The sequence below is a fragment of the Telopea speciosissima genome, chromosome 1, assembly GCF_018873765.1.
Source record: "Telopea speciosissima isolate NSW1024214 ecotype Mountain lineage chromosome 1, Tspe_v1, whole genome shotgun sequence".
NCBI lineage: Eukaryota > Viridiplantae > Streptophyta > Magnoliopsida > Proteales > Proteaceae > Telopea > Telopea speciosissima.
In genome coordinates, this window is record NC_057916.1 from 33,136,954 (window position 1) to 33,158,363 (window position 21,410).

The following is a 21,410-nucleotide window of genomic DNA, read 5'->3' on the forward strand; positions in this document are numbered from 1 at the left end:
CCGCCCACTGGATCCCCCCCTTACCGTACCCTTGCTGTTGGTGATGGCTCTTATGCTAAAGCTGTCTCTCGTTCCCTCTCCACGAAGACGGTTGATGTCGATCTCAAGAAACCCTCTTCATACTTTGGAGAATTGGCTCTTCTCTAAAGAGGAAATTGAGAAATCGGAGCGCCCTTTCCATTGTTCCGTGATTGCTAAATGCAGTTACGACAAGCCATCTCTCTTTGATACTAAAGCCTTTTTGCAGAAGACGTTCTTGTAAGGGGATTTTATTCTTTCCTCGTTGGATCCACACCATGTGCTACTGCGGTTTGCAATTCAAACGGATTTCGTCAAGGGTTGGTTGAAAGAGCAAGTCCATATCAAAGGTTTTCTTCTTCGATTCATGAAGTGGATTAGTGATTTTGTCTTAGGTTGGGAATCGCCATTGGCCCCTATCTGGGTTTCCTTCCTTGGGCTCCCCATTAACTTTTATCAAGGGAACTACCTCCTATCGATTGCAGGCGCAATTGGAAAGGTGCTTAAGGTTGATAGTGCAACTTCGAATTGCACAAGAACTATGGTAGCAAGAGTTTGTTTGGAGATTGATTTGCGAGCAGAGTTGCCGTCCAAGGTTTGGATTGGCTGTGGAAGTAATGGTTTCTACTAAAAGGTTGTCTGTGAGAAACTCCCCCTGTACTGTGAGAACTGCTCGATGCTTGGTCACGCCAGCACTGATTGTAGGAACCTGGCAAAAAATACAAACAAGGAGCAGGCATTAAAGGGGAAGGAGACTGTTCAGGCTGTTGAAATGGATGGGACGACTATGGCGAAGGAGGTTACAGGGTTTAAAGTAGGGAGTAAAGTAGGGAGTAGTGTGGGACTTCCGAGAGAAGATGCTTCTTCGAGCGGTGGCGGTCTTGTTCCTTTAAAGGCCATGGTGATTGGGACTTCAGAAATCTCCATTCATAAGGCATGCAAGATTGGTAGGAAGGGTTGGTGGAGGCCTGCAAAGCATCATGGTGGGGCTTTTGGAATTCAGGGGAATGAGGTTGTTAGTTTTAATGGGCTTGCGTGCCCAGTGGTGATTGGTTGTGATAAGGAGGATCAAGCTTGTGTTGAGGCCAGGGGCGATGCTCCTGGTACTGGAATTGTGGTAAGTGCTACAAGCGAGGAAATAATGGGGGGTGCAAGCCATGTAACGGCTGTTGATGGTGTGGAGGCCCATGCGCCACATGTGATATCAAATGCTTAGGCGGCAAGTGTCTCTAACACACAAGAGCAAACTGCAGCTATATTGGTGACCCTCCCGTTAATTCGATCTGGACTGATGGCCTTAAAGGTCATATGCAAAGCAAGATCAAGGGAGGAGGAGGATGAATTTGATGCCATGGTTGTAGCTAGTCCTTGCTCTTTGGGAGGATCCCCTAAAGCCAATTGAAGCTCTTGTTGCTGCCCGGAGTACCAGAGATGATCTACATTATTTATGCGCAAAGATGAGAGCCCTAACCATGCTATTCTTTTGGAAAATCTCAAGGCTTTTCAAGCTACATTGGAAGAAAGAATTCGCCTCACCTTTGCGAGGAAAGGAATTGACTGCAGTAAGAACAATCGCTCAAGGAGAGTGGTGTTAATCGCTCAGAGAATGCTCCAAGAAACCCGATGAAGAGAATGAACAAGAAGGCTGATTTGCTTGGAACATTGGTGCGCCGAGGAATGGTTACTAGGTCTATGAGACCTAGTCCTCCCCCCCGCCATGTTTATAATGATCGTGCTTTTTTGGAACAGTAAGGGTCTAGGGAATAAGCCATCTTTGAGTCATTTGAAAGCTATCATTTTATCTGATAAGGTAGATATGGTCGCCATTACGGAATCAAAAATTCAGTTTACAAAGGCATCGCGCATTTTGGAGAAAGATTGGAATGGATTAGGTGTGCTCCAATGGAGCTGAGAAGGGAGAGAGATTATGGATTTTTTGGAAAAGGAATATCCAGTCAAATACCCATGGGTGGTTGGGGGGGGGGACTTTAACGCAATTCTTGATCCTATGGAAAAGGTTGGAGGAAGGTCGGCTTGCCCAATTTCCCTTGAGGAATTTGGGAATTTTGTTAATGCTGCAGGGCTTATTGATGGGGGTTTTTATGGTAATTCTTTCACCTGGTCCAATAATCAAATGGGCGTTGGAAAAGTTGTTGCTCGTCTTGATCGTTTTCTTTTTAATGGCCTTAGGGCTAATTTTTTTGCTATGAGCAAAGTGACCCATTTAAGCAGGACTTGTTCGGACCATGCTCCCATTCTGTTGGATTGTGCTGTTCAGGTAACTTAGAAATTTTCTTCTTTTAAATTCCAACAAATGTGGCTATTCCACCCTGGCTTTATGGAGTGTGTTAGGGAGTGTTGGTCGGCTCCGTGCTACGACTCTCCTCTACACATTCTTTTTCTCAAATTAAAAGCTCTTCGAACTCAACTTCGGTTTTGGAATAAAACGGTGTTCGGAAACATCCATCAAAATGTTTTTTTTGGTGAATAAAGAATTATATTACCAAAGAGAAAGAAGCTACAATGACCCCAGAAGACTAGCTAACACAACCTCAAACAGAGGAGGAGGTCGGCTGGAGGGAAGAGAGGGGCAAATCCCAGGAGACAACAATATGTCTGTTCCTTGGGGAATCAATACAACGGGAAGTTACATTTGTGAGTTTTCCTTTGATGTCGAAGGAGATGGAGTCTCAAATCTGTCCAACAGTCCTGGAGTTGGAAGTCTGTTTCCTAATGTTACGTTCCATCCAAATTTGGTTGATGGTAGCACAAAAAGCAAGTTTACCCACTATGTCGCATAACGAAGAGCCCGAGAAAGACATATCAATCCACAACCATTCCCTAGAGAAGGGAAGGATTCTTCGATTGGGAGGCCAGCATTTGCCTAGGATTCCTTTCCAAATAGCCGAGGAAAGCGGGCAATCAAAAAAGAGATGGGCCGTGTCTTCTGTTGCGGAAGACAGAGTTTGCAAATTGGAAGTAGAGTATGAGCAAAATACAAATGCGACGACATGGGGGGAACTGGAGGAGGCGAAAAAAGCTCTCAATGAAGTTTTACTTCAAGAAGAAATTTTTTGGTGGCAGAAATCGAGAGTGAAATGGCTCAAGGAGGGGGAAAGAAACACAAATTTTTTCCATACTATGGTCAATGTTCGAAGACATCACCGGTGTGGAGAAAATTAAAGATATCAATGGCAATTGGGTCACTGATGCAACTGGTATAGCAATTGAGGCAGTGAGATTTTTTTCTAACATATTTTCTTCTCAAAACTGTCAGCAGGATGAGGACCTCTTCCAGTACATCCCCTCTCTGGTCTCTGAAGAGGAGAACGCGCTTCTCTTGGCTTCCCCTTCTCTTGAAGAGGTTAAGGCGGCGGTTTTCAGTTTGTCGGCGAACAATGTTCCTGGCCCTGATGGATTCACTGGATATTTTTTTACTGCTTGTTGGGAGATTATTGGGAACAATGTTTGGGCCGCTGTCAAGGATTTTTTTGCAGGGGGTTACTTGCCACGGTGCTACACTTCAGCTAACCTGGTGTTAATCCCAAAGGAGAATCCAGAGGTAATGTCTGATTTTTGCCCTATTAATTTGTGTAATTTTGCTTATAAAATAATTGCTAAGGTTGTTACTATGAGGCTTGCTACCATTCTCCCATCTATAATATCGGAGGAGTAAGAGCCTTTGTACAGGGGCGGAACATTCATGATAATATAGCTCTGTTGCAAGAGGTGGTTTAGGAAATCAATAGGGGAACCCGTGGAGGCAATGTGGTGCTTAAGCTGGATATGGTGAAGGCGCATGACCAATTGGAATGGAAGTTTTTGTACAAAGTCTTAAATAAGTTTGGTTTTGCGGAGGGGTAGATCAGCTTGATAAAAAAGACGGTGGAAAACTGTTAGTTTTTTGTGGTTTTTTATGGTGGCCCATTAGGTTTTTTTAAATCTTTGAGGGGGGTGCGCCAAGAGGACCCTTTATGCCGTCTCTATTTATTCTGGCAGAAGAGGTCCTTAGCAGAGGTTTAAGATCCCTTTTTGAAGAGGGAAGAGCGAAATTGTTTCAGCTTCCACAGGGATCCCTAAGAATTTCGCATAGCCTATTTGCCGATGATGCCATTATTTTTTTCAAGGGGCTGAAGAACTTGTTGAAACAAATCTTTGGTTTCATTAACAGGTATGCAAAATTTTCCGGTCAATTAGTTAATAAGGCCAAAAGCTGCTTTGTGATGAGTGAGAAAACCACCGATCACAGGTGCCGCATGGTGGAGTTGATTACAGGATTTACCAGAAAGAGATTGCCAATCTCTTATCTTGGTGCGTCTCTTTACGTTGGGCGCCTTCGCATTAATTTCATTGATGTTTTCTTAGCTAAAATGAAAGGAAGGTTGCTGGTTGGAAAGGGAAATTATTGTCTTCAGGTGCGAGAGTGGTTTTGCTCAAACATGTGCTTGCTTCCATGCCAATTCATATTATGTCAACTCTGGGCAACCCTAAAGCTGTTGTGAGAAGATTTAATAGTATTTGTGCTGATTTCTTGTGGGGCCAGTCTGATTGGGGCAAGCGATACCACTGGGTGGGTTGGAATAAGGTGTGCAAACCGATCAAGGAAGGTGACTTGGGCATCTGTCGCTTAGAAGACATAAGCTTGGCTTTGCAGTTAAAGGACCTATGGAGAACCTTGTCAGCAAAGTCACTGTGGTGCTCCTTTTTTTAAAGCAAAATTCCTGAAAAATGAGCATATTATTTTGGCAGGTTTGAAGGCAGGTGGGTCGGTTTCTTGGAAAAGAGCTTACTGAAAAAAGAATTTTTGCTCTCAAAAACTCGGTGGCTCATTGGAAAAGGAGAAATTACATTTTGGCTAGATAATTGGTCGGAATGGGGAGCTTTGGTGGATTATGTAGATGGAGCTCTTCAACTTGACTTATCTGTTGGTGTGAAAAATGTTATAAGTGTGGAAGGGATCTGGAATCAAGAGATGCTTAAGATTGACTCAGTCAATGTGCATAACAGCCTGATGAATGGTAAGTTTTTTCTGTTTAACAAGGAGGATTCCCTTTGGAATGAAATCAGAATTGTTTCGGCTGAAAAACCTTTTGCTAAATGGTTTTGGAATCGAATGATCCCCACCAAAATTGGGTTCTTCTCTTGGTAGGTCTTGAGTGGGGGAGTTCCCACGGATGACACCATCATGAAGATGGGGGTGTCATTATCTTTGAAATGCCAGTGTTGTGGGCCCCCTAGGAGTGAATTGATGGATCACTGTCTTGTGGAAGGTGGTACGGCGTCAAAAGTTTGGAACTTCTTCTCGGAGCTGTGCGAAGTTGAGATCGTCCCATTGCAGGATATTCAGAGTAGAATTTTATTTTGGCATAGTCATGCTAAGGAGAATATCTTGTGTGGAGTGGTTATTGGATTGCTTCCCTCTTTCATCATATGGGAATTATGGAGAGAAAGGAATAATCGTAGGCATGGGGAGAAGGCTCGTTCGGCTAGCTGCCTGGTGGGAGGAATTAGAAATTGGGTCAAGGAGATTCCTTTTTATTCTTCTTTTGTGAAGTTCCCTTCTTTCAGGGAAAATTTTATTCTACTATTCTTTGGTATTTCTCACCCTCCTAGATCCTTTAAAGTGCCGGTCCCGGTTTTCTGGTGCCCTCCCTTTTCCTCAATTAAACTCAATGTGGATGGTGCTTGCAAAGGTAACCCGGGAGAAGGAGGGGGTGGGGGCATCATTAGGAATATGGAAGGAAAAGTTATTGCTGCCTTTGCTAACTACTATGGTGAATGTACCAACTCCGTAGCTGAGCTTGGGCATTGGGAGATGGGCTAAGGCTCTGCTCGAGTTTGGGGTTTAGGGAATTCCACATCAACTCTGATTCTGCAGCTACAATTCTCTGCATTTCAAAAAGAAAATGTGGTTTTTGGAAGGGATGGTGCTGGTTTTAGGAAGTGTTGGAGCTAATTGACTCTCTTAGACCAATGATCTCTTTCACATACCGTGAAGGCAATAGAGCAGCAGATTACCTAGCAAACTTGGTTTGTGAGTCAGCGTCTGACTCGTTGTTTCATGGAGAAACTAGTTTGCCACTGGATCTTCGGCGTATTTTTCGTGAGGACGCTAGTGGTCTTCCAGTGTTAAGAGTGTAACTGTGTTTGTTTGGGTTTGGGAGTGAGTTCTTTCTTTTAGTGATCGAGTGGTTTGTCCTGTTATATTTTGTTTCTCGATTGGGGTTGGGGTTAGCCGGGAATGTCCCCCCCATTGTATTCTTCTTTAATTTTGGTTCCTTTTAATAAAATCTTAGGGGCTGTGCCCCGGGTCCTAGGTAATATTCGGCCTTTTTTTTTTAAAAAAAAAAAAGGGTGACGATTTTGCGCCGGGATGCTGTTTTATTCCGGTGTCTTCACACACGAGGTTTGGGAGAGAATACCGTGGTAGTCAAGGCACTGCTGAAACCTACCATCGACGTATTCCGTGCCATTATCATTGCAAATGAACCGAATAGTGGCATTGAAACTGAGTTTGGATCATGGCATGGAATGACTGAAAACAAGAGAAAACATTGGATTTATTATGAAAAAGATAAACCCAATAAAAGTAATAAACCAACGAAAACCATTACGATCAACAGTCCGAGAAGGACCCATAAATCAGAATGAATAATGGAAAACGGGAAATCACTTCTATTATCAATAGGGAGATAAGAAAATCTAGTGTTTGGCGAATTCGCACAGATCTACTATCTACTAGTAGACAGTTGTATTAGGATTTACGAAAGTGTATGTGTATTGACTATTGTAATCTTGGCTATGTACTTAATTCTATGATTATGACTTTATGAGTTTAAAGGCTACCATTGACTTTATCTTTGTATGACTTGTTTATATTGCTTATTATGTCTTTTAGTACTTAGGCAACGTGTATTTAACTATTTATATAACTGGATCCGACCATATACTATCAAACAAGGGTGCAAATCCAAAACACCACTTTGAGTGACTATTTTTGCAATATGGACATTTAAATATGTTCATATAGCTTAAAACAAGTTTAACATGAAGTATCAGGCCTTCATTTTGCCTAAAACCCACCGAAATTGGGCCTGAAAATACCAAATTTGGCGAAATCTTGCCGAAATTTTGGTATCTCAGCCATTTCAGTCAGGCCGAAATGGCCTGCTGAGACGAGATTTTAAACTATGGTCATATACATATGGACAATCTATGCTTTATTGAAGGACAACATGTTCCAATTGGTCGAAATCCCATTCTTACTGAAATCCTGTATTGTATTGTGGCCTTGGAAATCCTGGCCTTGACATTCTTCTCAAAATGAATCTCAAGTTCCCTACCTTTTAAAGCTTCAACCAGATTAAATTAGTTTCGAGAATAATCTATTCTCAACTTTTGTACAAATGGAAATGTGGCTGGGTGGAAATGCTTTTTTCTCCAGTTTTAATAAGATTTTGGTGATGCTGTGAACCTTCAACCTCCACACTTGAAATGAAAAAGGGCTGGACAAATTGTAGAAATGTGCTAAAGCTAAACCCTGTACTGCTACCATAATTGCAGGTTCAGTCACCGATGATTTGCCAAAATAAATAAATGAAAGATCTCTTCTAGCGATATGATCTACTAATGCTTGGACATGATCCAAAAAGTTTGTGCATCCAGTTGATAAATCTCTATTCTCTATACCTGTTAATAAGTAAACAAGTAAAGATGGAAGTTCTCAAATTCTATCTCCAGGTTAATTGATGGATTCACATGGGTCAAACTTGAACAACCTCTCTTACCTTCTCACTTTCTATGATCTAGACTAGTGACAAGACAAATGGAGATATCTTATCTGTATCCTTGTCTTCACTATTACTTTCTCCAAACAAGAATGCAACCATGTGAGCTCCACAATAGACAGTTAAAATTTGTTTCATAAATAAGTGAGAGCCTGCAGTAATTCTGTATTAGAATAAAATATGCAGTAATAGAGAACATTTCTTTTTCTTCTTTCTTTCTGAAAGTGGATAATGTTTTGCATTCAGAAAGAAGCTGGGATTCCTAAAAAGGTCATCAAAGTTGAGGATATCCCTGGTTTGAGTAAGTCTTCAAGTTGCATCTAATTTCTACATTTCGTAAGTTTCGTGAATTATGGCCCTTAATCTGTTTCTGCATTGAGCAAATTCTCTGTTTCTTATTATTTTAATTGCATGATATGCATTTCTTTGTCTATTTTCAGCTATTGTCACTCGTCAAAAAAAGTTTGTATGGTTGTTCAAATGTCAGGAACTGGCTGGATTATGATCTTGAGATTGTTTAGTTCATATTCCTAGTGTTCAACCATCATAGACAGTAATCTGTTTCTTTATAGTTCATTACAAGGTTGACACTTGAATCAGTATTAGTTCCTTTTGACATCTGTCTTCTTAAGAGAATCTCAAGGCCATATGCTATGTAGATCTTTCCTTGAGCTGGAACACCATTGTACATAGTCCCATTCTCTCTCTCAAGTTATGGTAGTGTTTATCTTGCAATTTAGGTCTTCTATTGGTGTCTGGTGATGTGACTTATACAGTGTTTCAAAATGATAATTGGTGGTGTTTTCTACACCCTCTCATAGGGCGCCGTGAGATGACGCCTCTCCCCCTTGGGTAGATACCCAGGCGTGCTCACCCATTGGCCTAGACGCTTGTGTAGAGATCATGCGACCAAATAGAGATCTCTTGCCATTATTATAATAATAGTTATATAATTAATAATTAATAATAATAATAATAATAAGCCCATTTCTGTTCGCACCTACATCACATGGAAAAAAAAAAAAGGAAAAAGAAAAAGCAAGATGGACTATTATTTTGCTATAGCTCATAATAGTTGAGGTTTTGTCCAGTACTCCAGTTAGGTTGTTATTGATAATTTGGGAATTAGCCTTCGTGTAAATTTTTCTTGAAAATACAATATGCTAGTGTAAGTGACTTATTGCAGCATTCTTGTTTCTAATCAGAATCCAATCTCAATTTTGTTGCCCAGGAGAGGCTGGGTGGACTCCTGATCAGTGGGGATATTCACGTTTTAAAGCATTATTAGGTGCTTCTGCGGATAGTGTCTCCTACCGGCAGATATTGAATAACTTCATGCGATCACTTTTGAAGGCGAGTTCTCTGATCAATTACTCACTTTTTATGTCTTTTCTTTTATGTTTGGTTACAGGAGCTTCATTGTATAAATATTTAATGAAGTACTGCAGCCACTGCCTTGAGTTTCAGTCCAAAGTCAGAATACTTTCAGCTGTTCTTGTGAGAACATGTTTAACTAAATATGCTGAGAAAATGAGTGGAAATTTTATTGATAATTCACTAGTGTTGCGAATGTGGAAATGGCCCCTTAAAGATATACATGATAATCTCGGTTGATTGTATATGAATGGTGATTTTAAAACGTAAAAGAAGATAAGCTGAAGAAAGGGTTGCATAGTTGTCAAGGTGTCTCCTAGGTGATCACTTTGGCATCCAGGCACCTTGGCAACTAGTGTCCCCTTGGTCGCCTAGGCGGGCATTTTGGCTGCCTAGGTCGCCCTGTTGATGTCGCCTTGACATCTAGGCGCCTTGGTAACTAGTATCCCCTTGGTCGCCGCATTTTGGCCGCCTAGGTCGCTTGCATCTAGGCCCCCTCCAACCCCTTGGGTCACGTAGACACTGAGAAAACTATGAAGGGTTGATTGCTATATATTAATTGTATTGAGATTAGAGAAGCTAGGTTAAGATTTTGAGATATTAAAAGTTGATTCTAAATTAGGGATACGAAAATGAGCTTCCGGTGGAAAAGCAGACTAAAAGAGTAAAGAAAGAAGAGATCAAGTGGACAAATTGGATTTGATACGTTATTCACAACTACCTAAGTTTTGTCATGATCTAATCAAAGGATCCATGCACACTTAAAGACATAAAACAGTTACATTAGAACTCTTTCAAGAATGTGCATTCACCACTTTTTTCAGATAGAATAGGCAAACCTTTTTTTTCCTCTTGATATCTCTGGAATGATGAGGCTAATTATTAGGAACTCAATGGGGGAAAAGTACACAATTCAAAAGTTGGATTCACTTAAACGCAGAATGTTGGACTTGGGGAATTAAAAGACAAAAGAACCTTGGACCACTTAATATAGGTTATTCGGCATAAACTGAGAGCAATAGGTACAAAATTTTCAAGCAAGACCCGGACAAGACTATGTGACTAAAATTGATCGTACTAGCAATCAACAGTTTAAAGATATTAGATATCATGTAACAAAATTTTCATTTGTCCTCCAAAATATGGAAAAATTGAACAAAAGGAGAATATAAAAGAACCAAATGCTCAATCCTAAAAAATATTCATCTAAAAATAATCATAATTCTCTGTAACTTCTTATTGTTTTATACTCTTTGATTCTTTTTGTTTTTCTAAATACCCTTTGATTCTGTGTCTTATGTGGACCATGACCTTAGGAATTCCCCATGTGGACTGCACTTGGAATCTATTCCTTTCCGTCATTCCATGATATAATGGATTGGAGCATCATCTTACTCCTGGTTTGCATTAATCACTTTGTTTGCTTATGTGTGTATGCATCTATCGATGGATGAATGGGTGTTTACGCACTTAGTGACTTAGAAGGTTTGCCATATTGGTGCCCCATATAGATGTATATATATTTTTTTATTAATGTCTGGCTTTGTGTGGTAGCAGATAATGCATGATCATCCTGATGCTTGGCCATTCAAGGAGCCTGTTGATGCGCGTGAAGTACCTGATTATTATGATATAATCAAAGACCCCATGGGTAGGCCAATTATATTTTCTAGTCTCCTTTTTCGTTTTGGTCAAACTAGTGTGATTCATGTTGTAATTTGTTAGCTAAGATACCAGAGTAAAAGAAAAAAAAGAGAAGGAGAAGATGATGGAGAAGTCGAGATATGGAAGGAGGAGAAGATGTGTGATAGGTAAGAGTGAACTACCACCAGCCTCCCTATTTATATTAGTAAAAACAAATCATAACAGTAATAGGAAACCTTATTACTATAGGAAAGTCTAATCTAGCTATACTAGGAACTAAAAATAACTTAGATAAGAACTATCTAATTATTTAAGAGCCACCTAATTAGATAGAAACATGATAAGAGAACCACCTCATCGTATAGAGGTCCATGGACCTCCAACCGATACATATACACACTCTAACACTCCCTCTCAAGCTAGAGTATATATATCTCCCATATACAGCTTGGAACAACCACTAAGAAAAGTAGGTTGAAACAATGCCTTTGTTAACATATCACCAAGTTGATTGCTGGAGTTGACAAACAGAGTCGAAATAAGCTTTTGCATGACTGCATTTCTCACAAAATGACAATCAACTTAGATATGGTCCTCTCTTGAAAAACTGGACTGCTAGAAATATAAGGCGCAGCTTGATTATCACAATACATATTCATTGGTTGAGAAATAGAAAACCCCAATTCTTGTAGGAGAGACTTCAACCACATCAACTCTGCAGTAGAATGAGCCATTAGCTCTATACTCGGTCTCTGCACTCGACCTAGCTACAGTAGTTTGCTTCTTACTGCTTTGAGAAACAAGGTTACCACCAACAAATGTACAATATCCAATGGTTGATCTACGATTGTTGACAACATCAGCCCAATCAGCATCAAAATAACCCACAATGATAAATAAGACCTTTACTAGGAGCACCTTTAAGATATCTCAGAATGCGGCAAGCAACATCCCAATGAGCATGTTTAGGACTCTCCATAAATTGACTGATGACTCCAACATCAAAGGAAATATCCGGACAAGTGACAATCAGATAAATAAGTTTCCCAATTAGTCTTCTGTATTGTTGTTTATCCTAAAACTCCTTTCCATCACACACACACCCCAAGTTCCAAATTCGGATCCATAGAGTTGTCAATAGGCTTACCTCGCAACATATCAGTTTCAAACAAAAGATCTAAAACATATTTCCTCTGACACAAACTGATACCTTTCTTCTAAAGAACAAGTTCAATCTTCAATCCCCAAAAAAAGATCAGAGCACTCTTAAGTCCTTCATCTGAAAATTGCGGTGGAGATATGCCTTGACCTCTTCGATACTAGAAGGGTCATTTCCAGAGATTATGATGTCATCATTGTACATGACAAGGATCACGACCTTGTCCCCCCAGTGACGCAAGGACACAGAGTGAACAAAGACGCACTGAGTGAACCCATAACCACCAATAACTTTACTGAACTTATTGAACCAGGCACGTGGAGACTGTTTCAGCCCATATATAGCCTTGTGGTGATAGCATACCTTGGACGCACATTCTCCCCCTAAGCAACATACCCTGGAGGTTGCTCCATATAAACTTCTAGCTGAAACATGGGCCAATCAAGATTCACTACCAATGAGATAAGAACTCACATAGAATTAAGACGTGCTACTAGAGAAGTCTCAAAATAATCGACCCCATAAGTTTGAGTAAATTCCTTTGCAACCAACCGAGCTTTGAGGCGCTTAATTGAAACATCAGGAAGATATTTGATTATGTAATACCCAACAACACCTCAAAAGGTTCTTCCCTGAGGAGAAGGGACGATGATGTGGTGGGGCCAGAGGAGGAAGGAGGAGGAGGAGAAGGGACGATGATGTGGTGGGTCTCATTAAGGGCAAAATTGGAAAAAAATAAAAAATTGAGTAATTAGGTTAGTTATAATCTGTTTTAGTACCTCAAACACAATATGTGAAACATTGGGTACTTAAATTATAATATGTTAAAACATTAGGTACCCTATGTGCCATTTACCCAATAACAAATAAGAAAGGGCAAAATTGTCTTTTAGAAATAAAACTAACCGAGTTAGTACTCAGGGGTATGGACGTAATTGTTTAAATTCCAGGGGTGGTAGATGTAATTGTTTGAAACCTCAGGGGTGGTAGACGTAAATTTCCTTTATGAAAAAGACTTGAGGAACTTGTCATATGATCAGTGGCACCGGAGTCTATAATCCAAGGAATGGAGACAACCGATGCACTATGACCACCAAATGAAATACCTGAGTGGGCAAAGTTGGAACCTTAAGGAGTGGAAGAGGTGGCAAGAAGTGATGTAGTAGAGACAGCGGAAGCCTGTAACATATGCCTGAAAACGTGTAATTCTTCCTAGGAGAGACCATTGTCAGTTGTGGGAACTATAGCTACACTTTCAGTGTGATTAGCCTTGTTTTTAGTTTTGCCACGACCACGTTGGGCCTCAAAATCAGCCGGTTTCCCGTATAATTTCCAACAGGTAGCCTTAGTGTGATAAGGTTTGTTGCAGTGTTCACACTTTACAGGCTCCTTGGTGGAAGCATTGCCATCAGATGTAGTAGGGCTGGAACCAGCAGCTTGTAAAGCTGGTCTATCAACAGTAGGAGTGTGTAATAGCAGCCCGACGTGTCTCCTCAGTATGAACCAAAGCAAAAGACTTCTCCGATGTAGGGATAGGAGATCGGCTCAGAACTTGCACACGGATAGGATCAAATTCAACATTCAGTCTTGCCAAAAAAATCATAAACACGAATTTTGTCCACGTGCTTGCGATAGGCAGCAATATCAGCTGTGCAGTAGAAGGCTGAAAATCTGAGTAGTGATCCAATTATTGCCATAAACTATTGAGGGCAGCATAGTATTTGGAAACTGAAAACTCCTGTGTGGTGTCATGAATCTTTTTGCGAATCTCCTACACTTGAGCATCATTCCCTACTTGCTCATAAGTCTCCTTGGCTGCACTCCATATTTGATGGGTTGTATCCAATAATAAGTAGTTGCTGGAGAGGTCAGGTTGCATAGAGTGTAGCAAATAGGACATCACCATAGCATCATTGGACAACCATCGATCCTATAGAGGACCAGTGTCGGTTGGCGTTGTGTTACTGCTACTAATATGTTCAGTAAGTCCTTGACCAGCAATGGTCAAATAAGTAGATCTGGACCACATTAAATAGTTTGTTCCATCGAGTTTAATAGGTGCAGCGAAAGGCAGATTTTCAGTCCTTGTCTGTCCATCAATCCCAGAAGTAGCAATAGTAAGGTCTGACATACTTGCATAAACCAATCAATAGAACTAGTAAGAAGAAGATAAATAACTCAACAGAACCAGCAGGAATCGATGCAGCCAGCCACAGAAGAACCAGAAAATAAATAGATCGATTATAGGAGAAATCGATCCAAAAAAGGAAACCTGAATTTTTGCAAAAAAACTCCAAGGATGAGGCAGATATCAGGGTTGAGTGCTCCTCTGGTATGTATAAGACTCCCCTTAAAAAATCAGCAAGATGGGACAACCCTAACCCTAAAATCGATGAGTGTCAGGGTTTTGGAAAACCCTGAAAGTGAGATCGATATAGGGAAAGGGGGCTTCAATTGTTGTTGTAGACTTGCAATAGATGCTGTCCAGGACTGCTAGAATGGGACCTCCAATGCGAACAACCAATCTCTAGTAATAATGAGACTTGATCTTCAAGAGGGAGAGTCTCCAAAAAATCGCAGAAGCAAAACAGGGCAGCAGCTATCACAGAAAAGGAACTCCTTGTTATCATCGATTGATGAGGTAGATGGAGGGCAGCAACTAGATCATTCGATCACCTCATTAGTGCTGCCCTTTAAGCAAGGTAAAAAACCAGAAAGAAAAAGAAGAAGAAGAAGCTGAGAGAAAGAGGAGAGGAAGATGAGAGAGAGAAACGATGGGGGGTGTTTTGGAACTTAGATCAGATGAATTGGCTCTGATGCTATGTTAACAAAACACAATTGAATGAATGGCTTGAATGATCAGAAAGATCAGATAAGCTCTCTATTTATAATGAAGAAAAAATTACAATAGGACAAAATGGTCCCTGCTCTAGCCGACTCTCATAAAGAGAGTTGGTAATACATAATTAAACCAGAAATAAATTACCCAAAAGACCAGAATACCCCCACGGTATTCTGGGTACATAATCCAACAGTATCTAAGTAACCAGAGTAAAAGAAGAAGAGAGAAGGAGAAGATGATGGAGAAGTTGAGATATGGAAGGAGAGGATGTGTGATAGGTAAGAATGAACTACCGCCAGCCTCCCTATTTATATTAGTAAAAACAAATCATAACAGTAATAGGAGACCTTATTACAAAAGGAAAGTCTAATCTAGCTATACTAAGAAACTAAAAGTAACTTAGATAAGAACTATCTAATTAGATAGAAACTATATAAAAGAACCACCCCATGGTATAGAGGTCCATGGACCTCTAACCGATACATATACACACTCTTAACACATGTCATTAGAATTTGCTACGTTTTTCGCCTTATTTGAAATTTCATATTTTATTTTGTCTTGCAAGTACAGAACCTCGATTGAATGAGTTACCTACCAAAACAACGGGATTACATATTGTGTTGTTTCCTTTTTTTTTTCCTGACCCGTACCATGGATGTGGTATGGGTACTTGTAATGGAGGACATGATTACACTGGTGAGGAGTCATACAGATTAAAGGAGTCAAAAGACCAAAGGTAGACCAGAAGTGACTTGTTAAGAAGTGGTAAGAAAAAATGTGAATGGCTTTGGATTGACTATTAACATGACTGTAAATAAAGTTGAATGGTTAATCAAGATCTATATAGCAACCCCATTTGGTTCAGATTCAACGATAGACATATCTTGAAACCCTTAACATATCGCTTCACAAGAAATAATTAGCTCCTTTGCTTTGGAAGCAATATTGTTGGCCAGAAGACAGCAACCACTAAAATTCTTTCTTTTTTCATTTTTAACCAAATAGACCAAAACACTGCTGTTGAATAACTGAACTACTGACATTTTCTACTGCCCATCTGCATCCTTTAGGTGGCAATAATTTCTGCCACACCCAAAGCCAGCCCCAACCTAACTAAAACACGACTCTTCTTTGGAGTAAGGACGGATCAAGATAAGATGTGGAGGGGGGGGGGGGAGGGGGATACACAATTAGAAAGCATTGGATATGATCACTTCCCTTGAACAAAATGGTTAAATTTAAGAACTTTGTCAAGTGCACTAAATGAAAAACTGCACCTTTGAAGGTGCCCCCTTCCCCCAGATTTTTCTTTACTGGACAGGAGGAAGGCTCATTCCTAGAAAGGACTCACAGTACTCGGTAGAAAAAACACTGGAAAAATGGAAGTGGCAAATTATTCTATCAGGTTCACCTCTCTTCACCTTGACTCTTACTGCTCTACTTCCTTCTCACCTTCCTGTGAGACTTAAACTTCAATTCCCCCGGGTTTAATGTCAGCAATATCTTCTCTAGATACTTCTTATCTGACTTCTCTAGTTGGTGTCATTATTGGTTTGAACTGTTTACCAATTGCTTCCGATTTTCCCTTTACATGCTGGATTCATATTACTTCCAACTACAGGTCATGCAACCAACTTCAGAAGCTGTCTACCTTTCAATTAATATTTCCAAGGCAGATCATCCTGCTAAATACAAGTGAATATTCCCTTAGAGGTCTAGAATCCATTAGGATACATATCTGAATGTTGGTATAGGCCATGTCAAGTTCTAAAAACCTTGTGTATGGACAATGTGAGGATACCAAATTGATTCAGGACCACCACCGGGTAACATTAAATTCAAATTGACTATTTTGTTTATAGAGATATGTTAGCAAAACACGATTTGGGTGAATGGCTTGAATGATCTAATTGATCAGGCAAGCTCTTTATTTTTAATAAAGGGAAAATTACAGAGGGGGCAGAAATACCCCTACACTAGCCAACTTTATAAGAGACAAGGTTATACCTAATGAAATAATAACTAAACTACCCCAAAAGGACCAGAATACCCCCACGGTATTTTGGTGTACATATTCCAACACTCCCCCTCAAGCTGGAGTATACATATATCAAAAGGAAACTCCATCTTGAACTCATAAATGCACTCCAACATTCTAACACTCCCCCTCAAGTTGGCACCTATAAAGCACTAATGCCCAACTTGAACAAAATAGGAAGAAACAGAGTTATAGTAGAGTCCAGCTTGACACATTGGCGGAATGGATGAAGCTCACAAATAATCTTGGACATAATAAATCTTCAAGAACTGGAGATAATTGATCTTCCAAACCTGGACAGTCTTGATCAGCAAACCGGGACAGGAATGTTCTGTAAAGCCTGGGAAGGGTCGATCTTCAAGATAGAGAGAACCACCGACCTCAATAAAGGCAGAACACAATCTTCCAAAAAAGGCAGCTTTCAACGATCTTCAATAGCTGTCCAGTGATGAATCTCGGATCGTCATAATGACATAAAATATTGAAGATAAATAACTAGGGCAGCAAGCAGTGGAAAGACCTGAATCAACCCAACTGTAAATCCTCAAATAGGGCAGCCAAATAAGATCCCCAAAATATCTTCAATACTCTTCAATACTTCAATCTCCCCCTTACGGCAAATTCAACCCAATAACTAAAGATACCCAATGGCAATGGTGGAAAAAGTTGATCTTCAATGTTTTGCACAAATGTTCCTGCAAGTTATGCAATGTCTGCAATTTTCTGCATTTTCTGCAATGTCTGCAATGGAATTGTACAGTCTCCCCCTCACGTGTAGTAGTACACGTGGACAAATGACAGAGATGATGTAATGGATAATGGCAAAATTTTAATTTTTCAGAATTTTCCAAGGGTGCTATGGGTAATTAAAAAGGAAAGAATGGCAAAAATATGATTTACCAGAAATTTCCAAAGTTGTTATGGGTTAATACCAATGGGATATGGGTAATTGAAGAAGCAATGGGAAAAACAAGTCATTGGAGAAAAACAATGCAACATATCAATCGTCAACCTTCTTCAATCGATCAAACAAACTTCTGAGATGGAACTCCTGCAGAGCAAAATCGAACACCAACCTCCAATGATCAGATCAGATTTAAATAACAAAAAACAGATGCGATTTGGAACAAAGGAAAGGCTCCAATCTTCAAGACTTGATCGATCTTCAAACAAGGAAGAACCAGTGTGCAAAAAGAAGTCCAATCTATAATCTCCCAGTTGCAAGACAGAACTGATGAAAATATCTGGGCAGAATCGATGTAATATCCTTCTATAAAACTTGGATCAGACCTGAATTAGAGAATAATGCTTGGATCAATCTCCCAGAGTAAGCTGGATATAAACCTGCAGAAAAGCTTCACACAACTGAATAGATTTGAAGTTGCGACCAATAACCATGGAACAAACTGTTGTAATCCCAAATAGAAACTGATCTCCAGAGTAGTAGATTCGACTCTTCAACAAGGTGAAAGAACTTCGATCTCCAATAGCAGGCTGATTCAGTCTCAAAACCACGGCAGCAGTAGTCCTCACGAAGGCAGCAGTAATATCTTAACCAGTCATGTTTACAGAAGCCAATCAACAGAACCAGCTAGGGTTGAATAAAAGCTCAATAGAACCAGCAATTAGAAGACAAATAACTCAGCAAATCCAGCAGAAATTGATGCAGCCAGCCACAGAGGAACTAGAAAAATATAGGATGATAGTTGGAGAAATTGACCATAAAGAAGAAACCTGAATTTGTTTAAAAAAACTCCAAAAATGATATGCTGATATTTGGGTCAAGTGTTTCTCTTGTATGTATAAGACTCCCCTCAAAAAATCAGCAAGATAGAACAACCCTAACCCTAAGATCGATTAGAGTCAGGTCCAAAACCCTGAGAGTGAGATCGATTTAGGGAAAGGGGGCTTCAATTGTTGATGTAGACTTGCAATAGATGCTGATCAGTTCTGCTAGAATGGGACCTCCAATGCGAACAACCAATCTCCAGTAATAATGAGACTTGATTGCAGAAAAATAGGGCAGCAGCCATCGCAGGAAAAAGAACTTCTTCAAGCCATTACTTGATGAGGTAGAGTATCTCTCTTTATGGTAGAAACACCTCCAAAAAATTACAGCAGCAGCAAACAGCCCTAACCCAAAGTTCGATATGTTTCAGGGTTTTGTCAGGGTTTTGTAAAACCCTGAAAGGAGAGATCGATTTGGGTTAGGGGTCTTCAAACAATGGGTAGGAGATGGATAGGTGCTGGTTAAGGTTGCAGATGAAGCTCCAACAATGGAAAATCAACCTTCAATAGTGATAGGGATCTGACTTCAAAAATTCTGGACAACTCCAATATCACAGAGATGGTTCCAGCAGCCATCGAGCAGAAATTATGTTATGAAAAAAGAATAGGTAGGTTGGAGGGCAGCAACTAAATCATTGGATCACCTCATTAGTGTTGCCCTCTTACAATGATGAGAACCAAAAAACAACAAAAGAAGTAATAGCCGAGAGAGAGAGAAAAGAGGGAGAAAGTGATGAAAAAAAAAGTTTTTTCCTTTCTTTCTGACCTAAATCAGAGAATTGGCTCTAATACCATGTTAGCAAAACAAGATTTGAGTGAATAGCTTGAATGATCTAATTGATTAGACAAGCCCTTTATTTATAATAAAGGGAAAATTACAAAGGGGACAGAAATACCCTTACACTAACCGACTCTATAAGAGACAAGGCTATACCTAATGAAATAATAATTAACTACCCTAAAAGGACCAGAATACCCCCACAGTATTCTGGTGTACATATTCCAACAAGATATAGGGAAACTTAAGATTTACAGGGGAAAATAGTCTGGAAGGCTACAGTGATAATAAGAATTGTAAATTAGGGGCACATAAGGTTCAAAGTTTGGTGTAAAATTATGAGGATGGCATGGTGAAGCAGAAATACAATAATATAAATTAACTGACATTGTTGGAGTCCTCTTACCTCTTTTTGGAGGACTTCAAAAAATCAAGTTATGAAAAATCAAATATATTTATTTCTCTTATTTTTTTATTTTTTTTATTTTACTAAAGTTTTCATGTATGGCCATTCAGTTCCCACAATTAAATAAAAATATCTTGTTCTTGCTGGTCAATAAAATAAAATAAAGAAAATAAGTGAAAAACACGGAGAAAGCCAAGGAGCATTGCGTCAATAGATTTTTAAGGAATCACACTTGAAAGTTGTTGAAAGAATCACTCCTTCAAGTAAGGAAAGTATGTGGTCCGCCTTAACACCTTGGCAACTATGCTATGTGGCAGCAAAATTGTTTGCTGTTCATTCTTTGTCATTATGATTGATGCATGGGGATTGGGGAATACATAGATTTATGAAGTTAATTTTGACTGAATATAGAAATCACATTGCAAAAGCAGGGGTAAGGCTGCATACATTATGACCCTCCCTAGACTCCGCTGTGGCTGGAGCCTTGTGCATTGGGTATGCCTTGTTTTTGTTTTTTTTTTTTTTTATTTATAGAAATCACATTGCAAAGTAATATCGCTAAGAGTGCAAGCTTATCCCGGTGACCCAGAGCTCACCCAAGCCCACCCTCAGGGACCAACAGGGCCTGGGCTGGGTTTCTTATCCCGCGGGTATGCACCAGTGCTGAGATTTCCAGGCCCGGGGCTGGGCCGAGCCTGACCCTGTATGTAATAAATATACCAAAATATCTATAATATTCAATTAGACATAATTATATCATATATATGATAAAAATAAAAATAAAAAAAACAGGGGCAGCCAGGGCCTGTGCCCTTGCCTGAATAGGTAATCCTCTCCTGAATATTTGAAGTTCCAAACATTTTCCCGAAATGGGAAACATTTACCATATAGAATTCAGAAAGCTATTTAACCGATCTAACCTAGCTACCCCATCAACTTTTGACTTTTGTCAATGCAGCAACACATGACCTAGAGAAAGTTTGCTGCCCAATAATATCAATTCATTTTTGTGATTTCTATGCCCAATAATATCAATTCATTTTTGTGATTTCTACTTTACCCTTCATTGAGGTACGAAGCTATATAAATGAAGCAATTGCTTGTTTTGGATAGAATTCTCTCCGAGGTTTTTTTTTGGCATAAATAATTCTTCTCTGCTTTTGCATTTATCATAGTAGGGAGTATATGAAGGATTTGATCATTTTTTTTTTATCATGAATCCTTTCAATGTCTCTCAAATTCTAATATGATTAATGCTGGATTTTATTATGTAGATACCAAAAATTGTCTTACTTTTTCTTTTCCATTTTTCTCTCCTCTTCAATTCAAGTACTATATTTAGGTGTATACAAAAGAATAGGATAACTAAGAAAATTTAATATCCTGGTTGTTTGGACATGTTTTAATTGACTCTTCTGGTACTAAAGATTTGAAGACGATGTCAAAGAGGCTGGAATCAGAGCAGTATTATGTGACATTTGAGATGTTTGTTGCGGATGCCAAGAGGATGTTTGCCAATGCACGCACATATAACTCTCCTGAAACCATATATTACAAATGTTCAACCAGGTAA

The 21,410-nt window shown here is 39.6% G+C and overlaps 1 protein-coding gene across 1 annotated transcript in view; it reads left to right on the plus strand.

The window, feature by feature from the left end:
* LOC122642101 (histone acetyltransferase GCN5) overlaps window positions 1-21,410 on the plus strand; it is a 99,570-nt gene that overhangs the window by 77,966 nt on the left and 194 nt on the right. Inside the window, exons 9-12 of the mRNA XM_043835518.1 lie at window positions 8,052-8,106; window positions 9,037-9,158; window positions 10,737-10,830; window positions 21,265-21,406. Coding sequence (XP_043691453.1) covers window positions 8,052-8,106; window positions 9,037-9,158; window positions 10,737-10,830; window positions 21,265-21,406 — 413 coding nt within the window. The remainder of the gene's footprint in view (window positions 1-8,051; window positions 8,107-9,036; window positions 9,159-10,736; window positions 10,831-21,264; window positions 21,407-21,410) is intronic.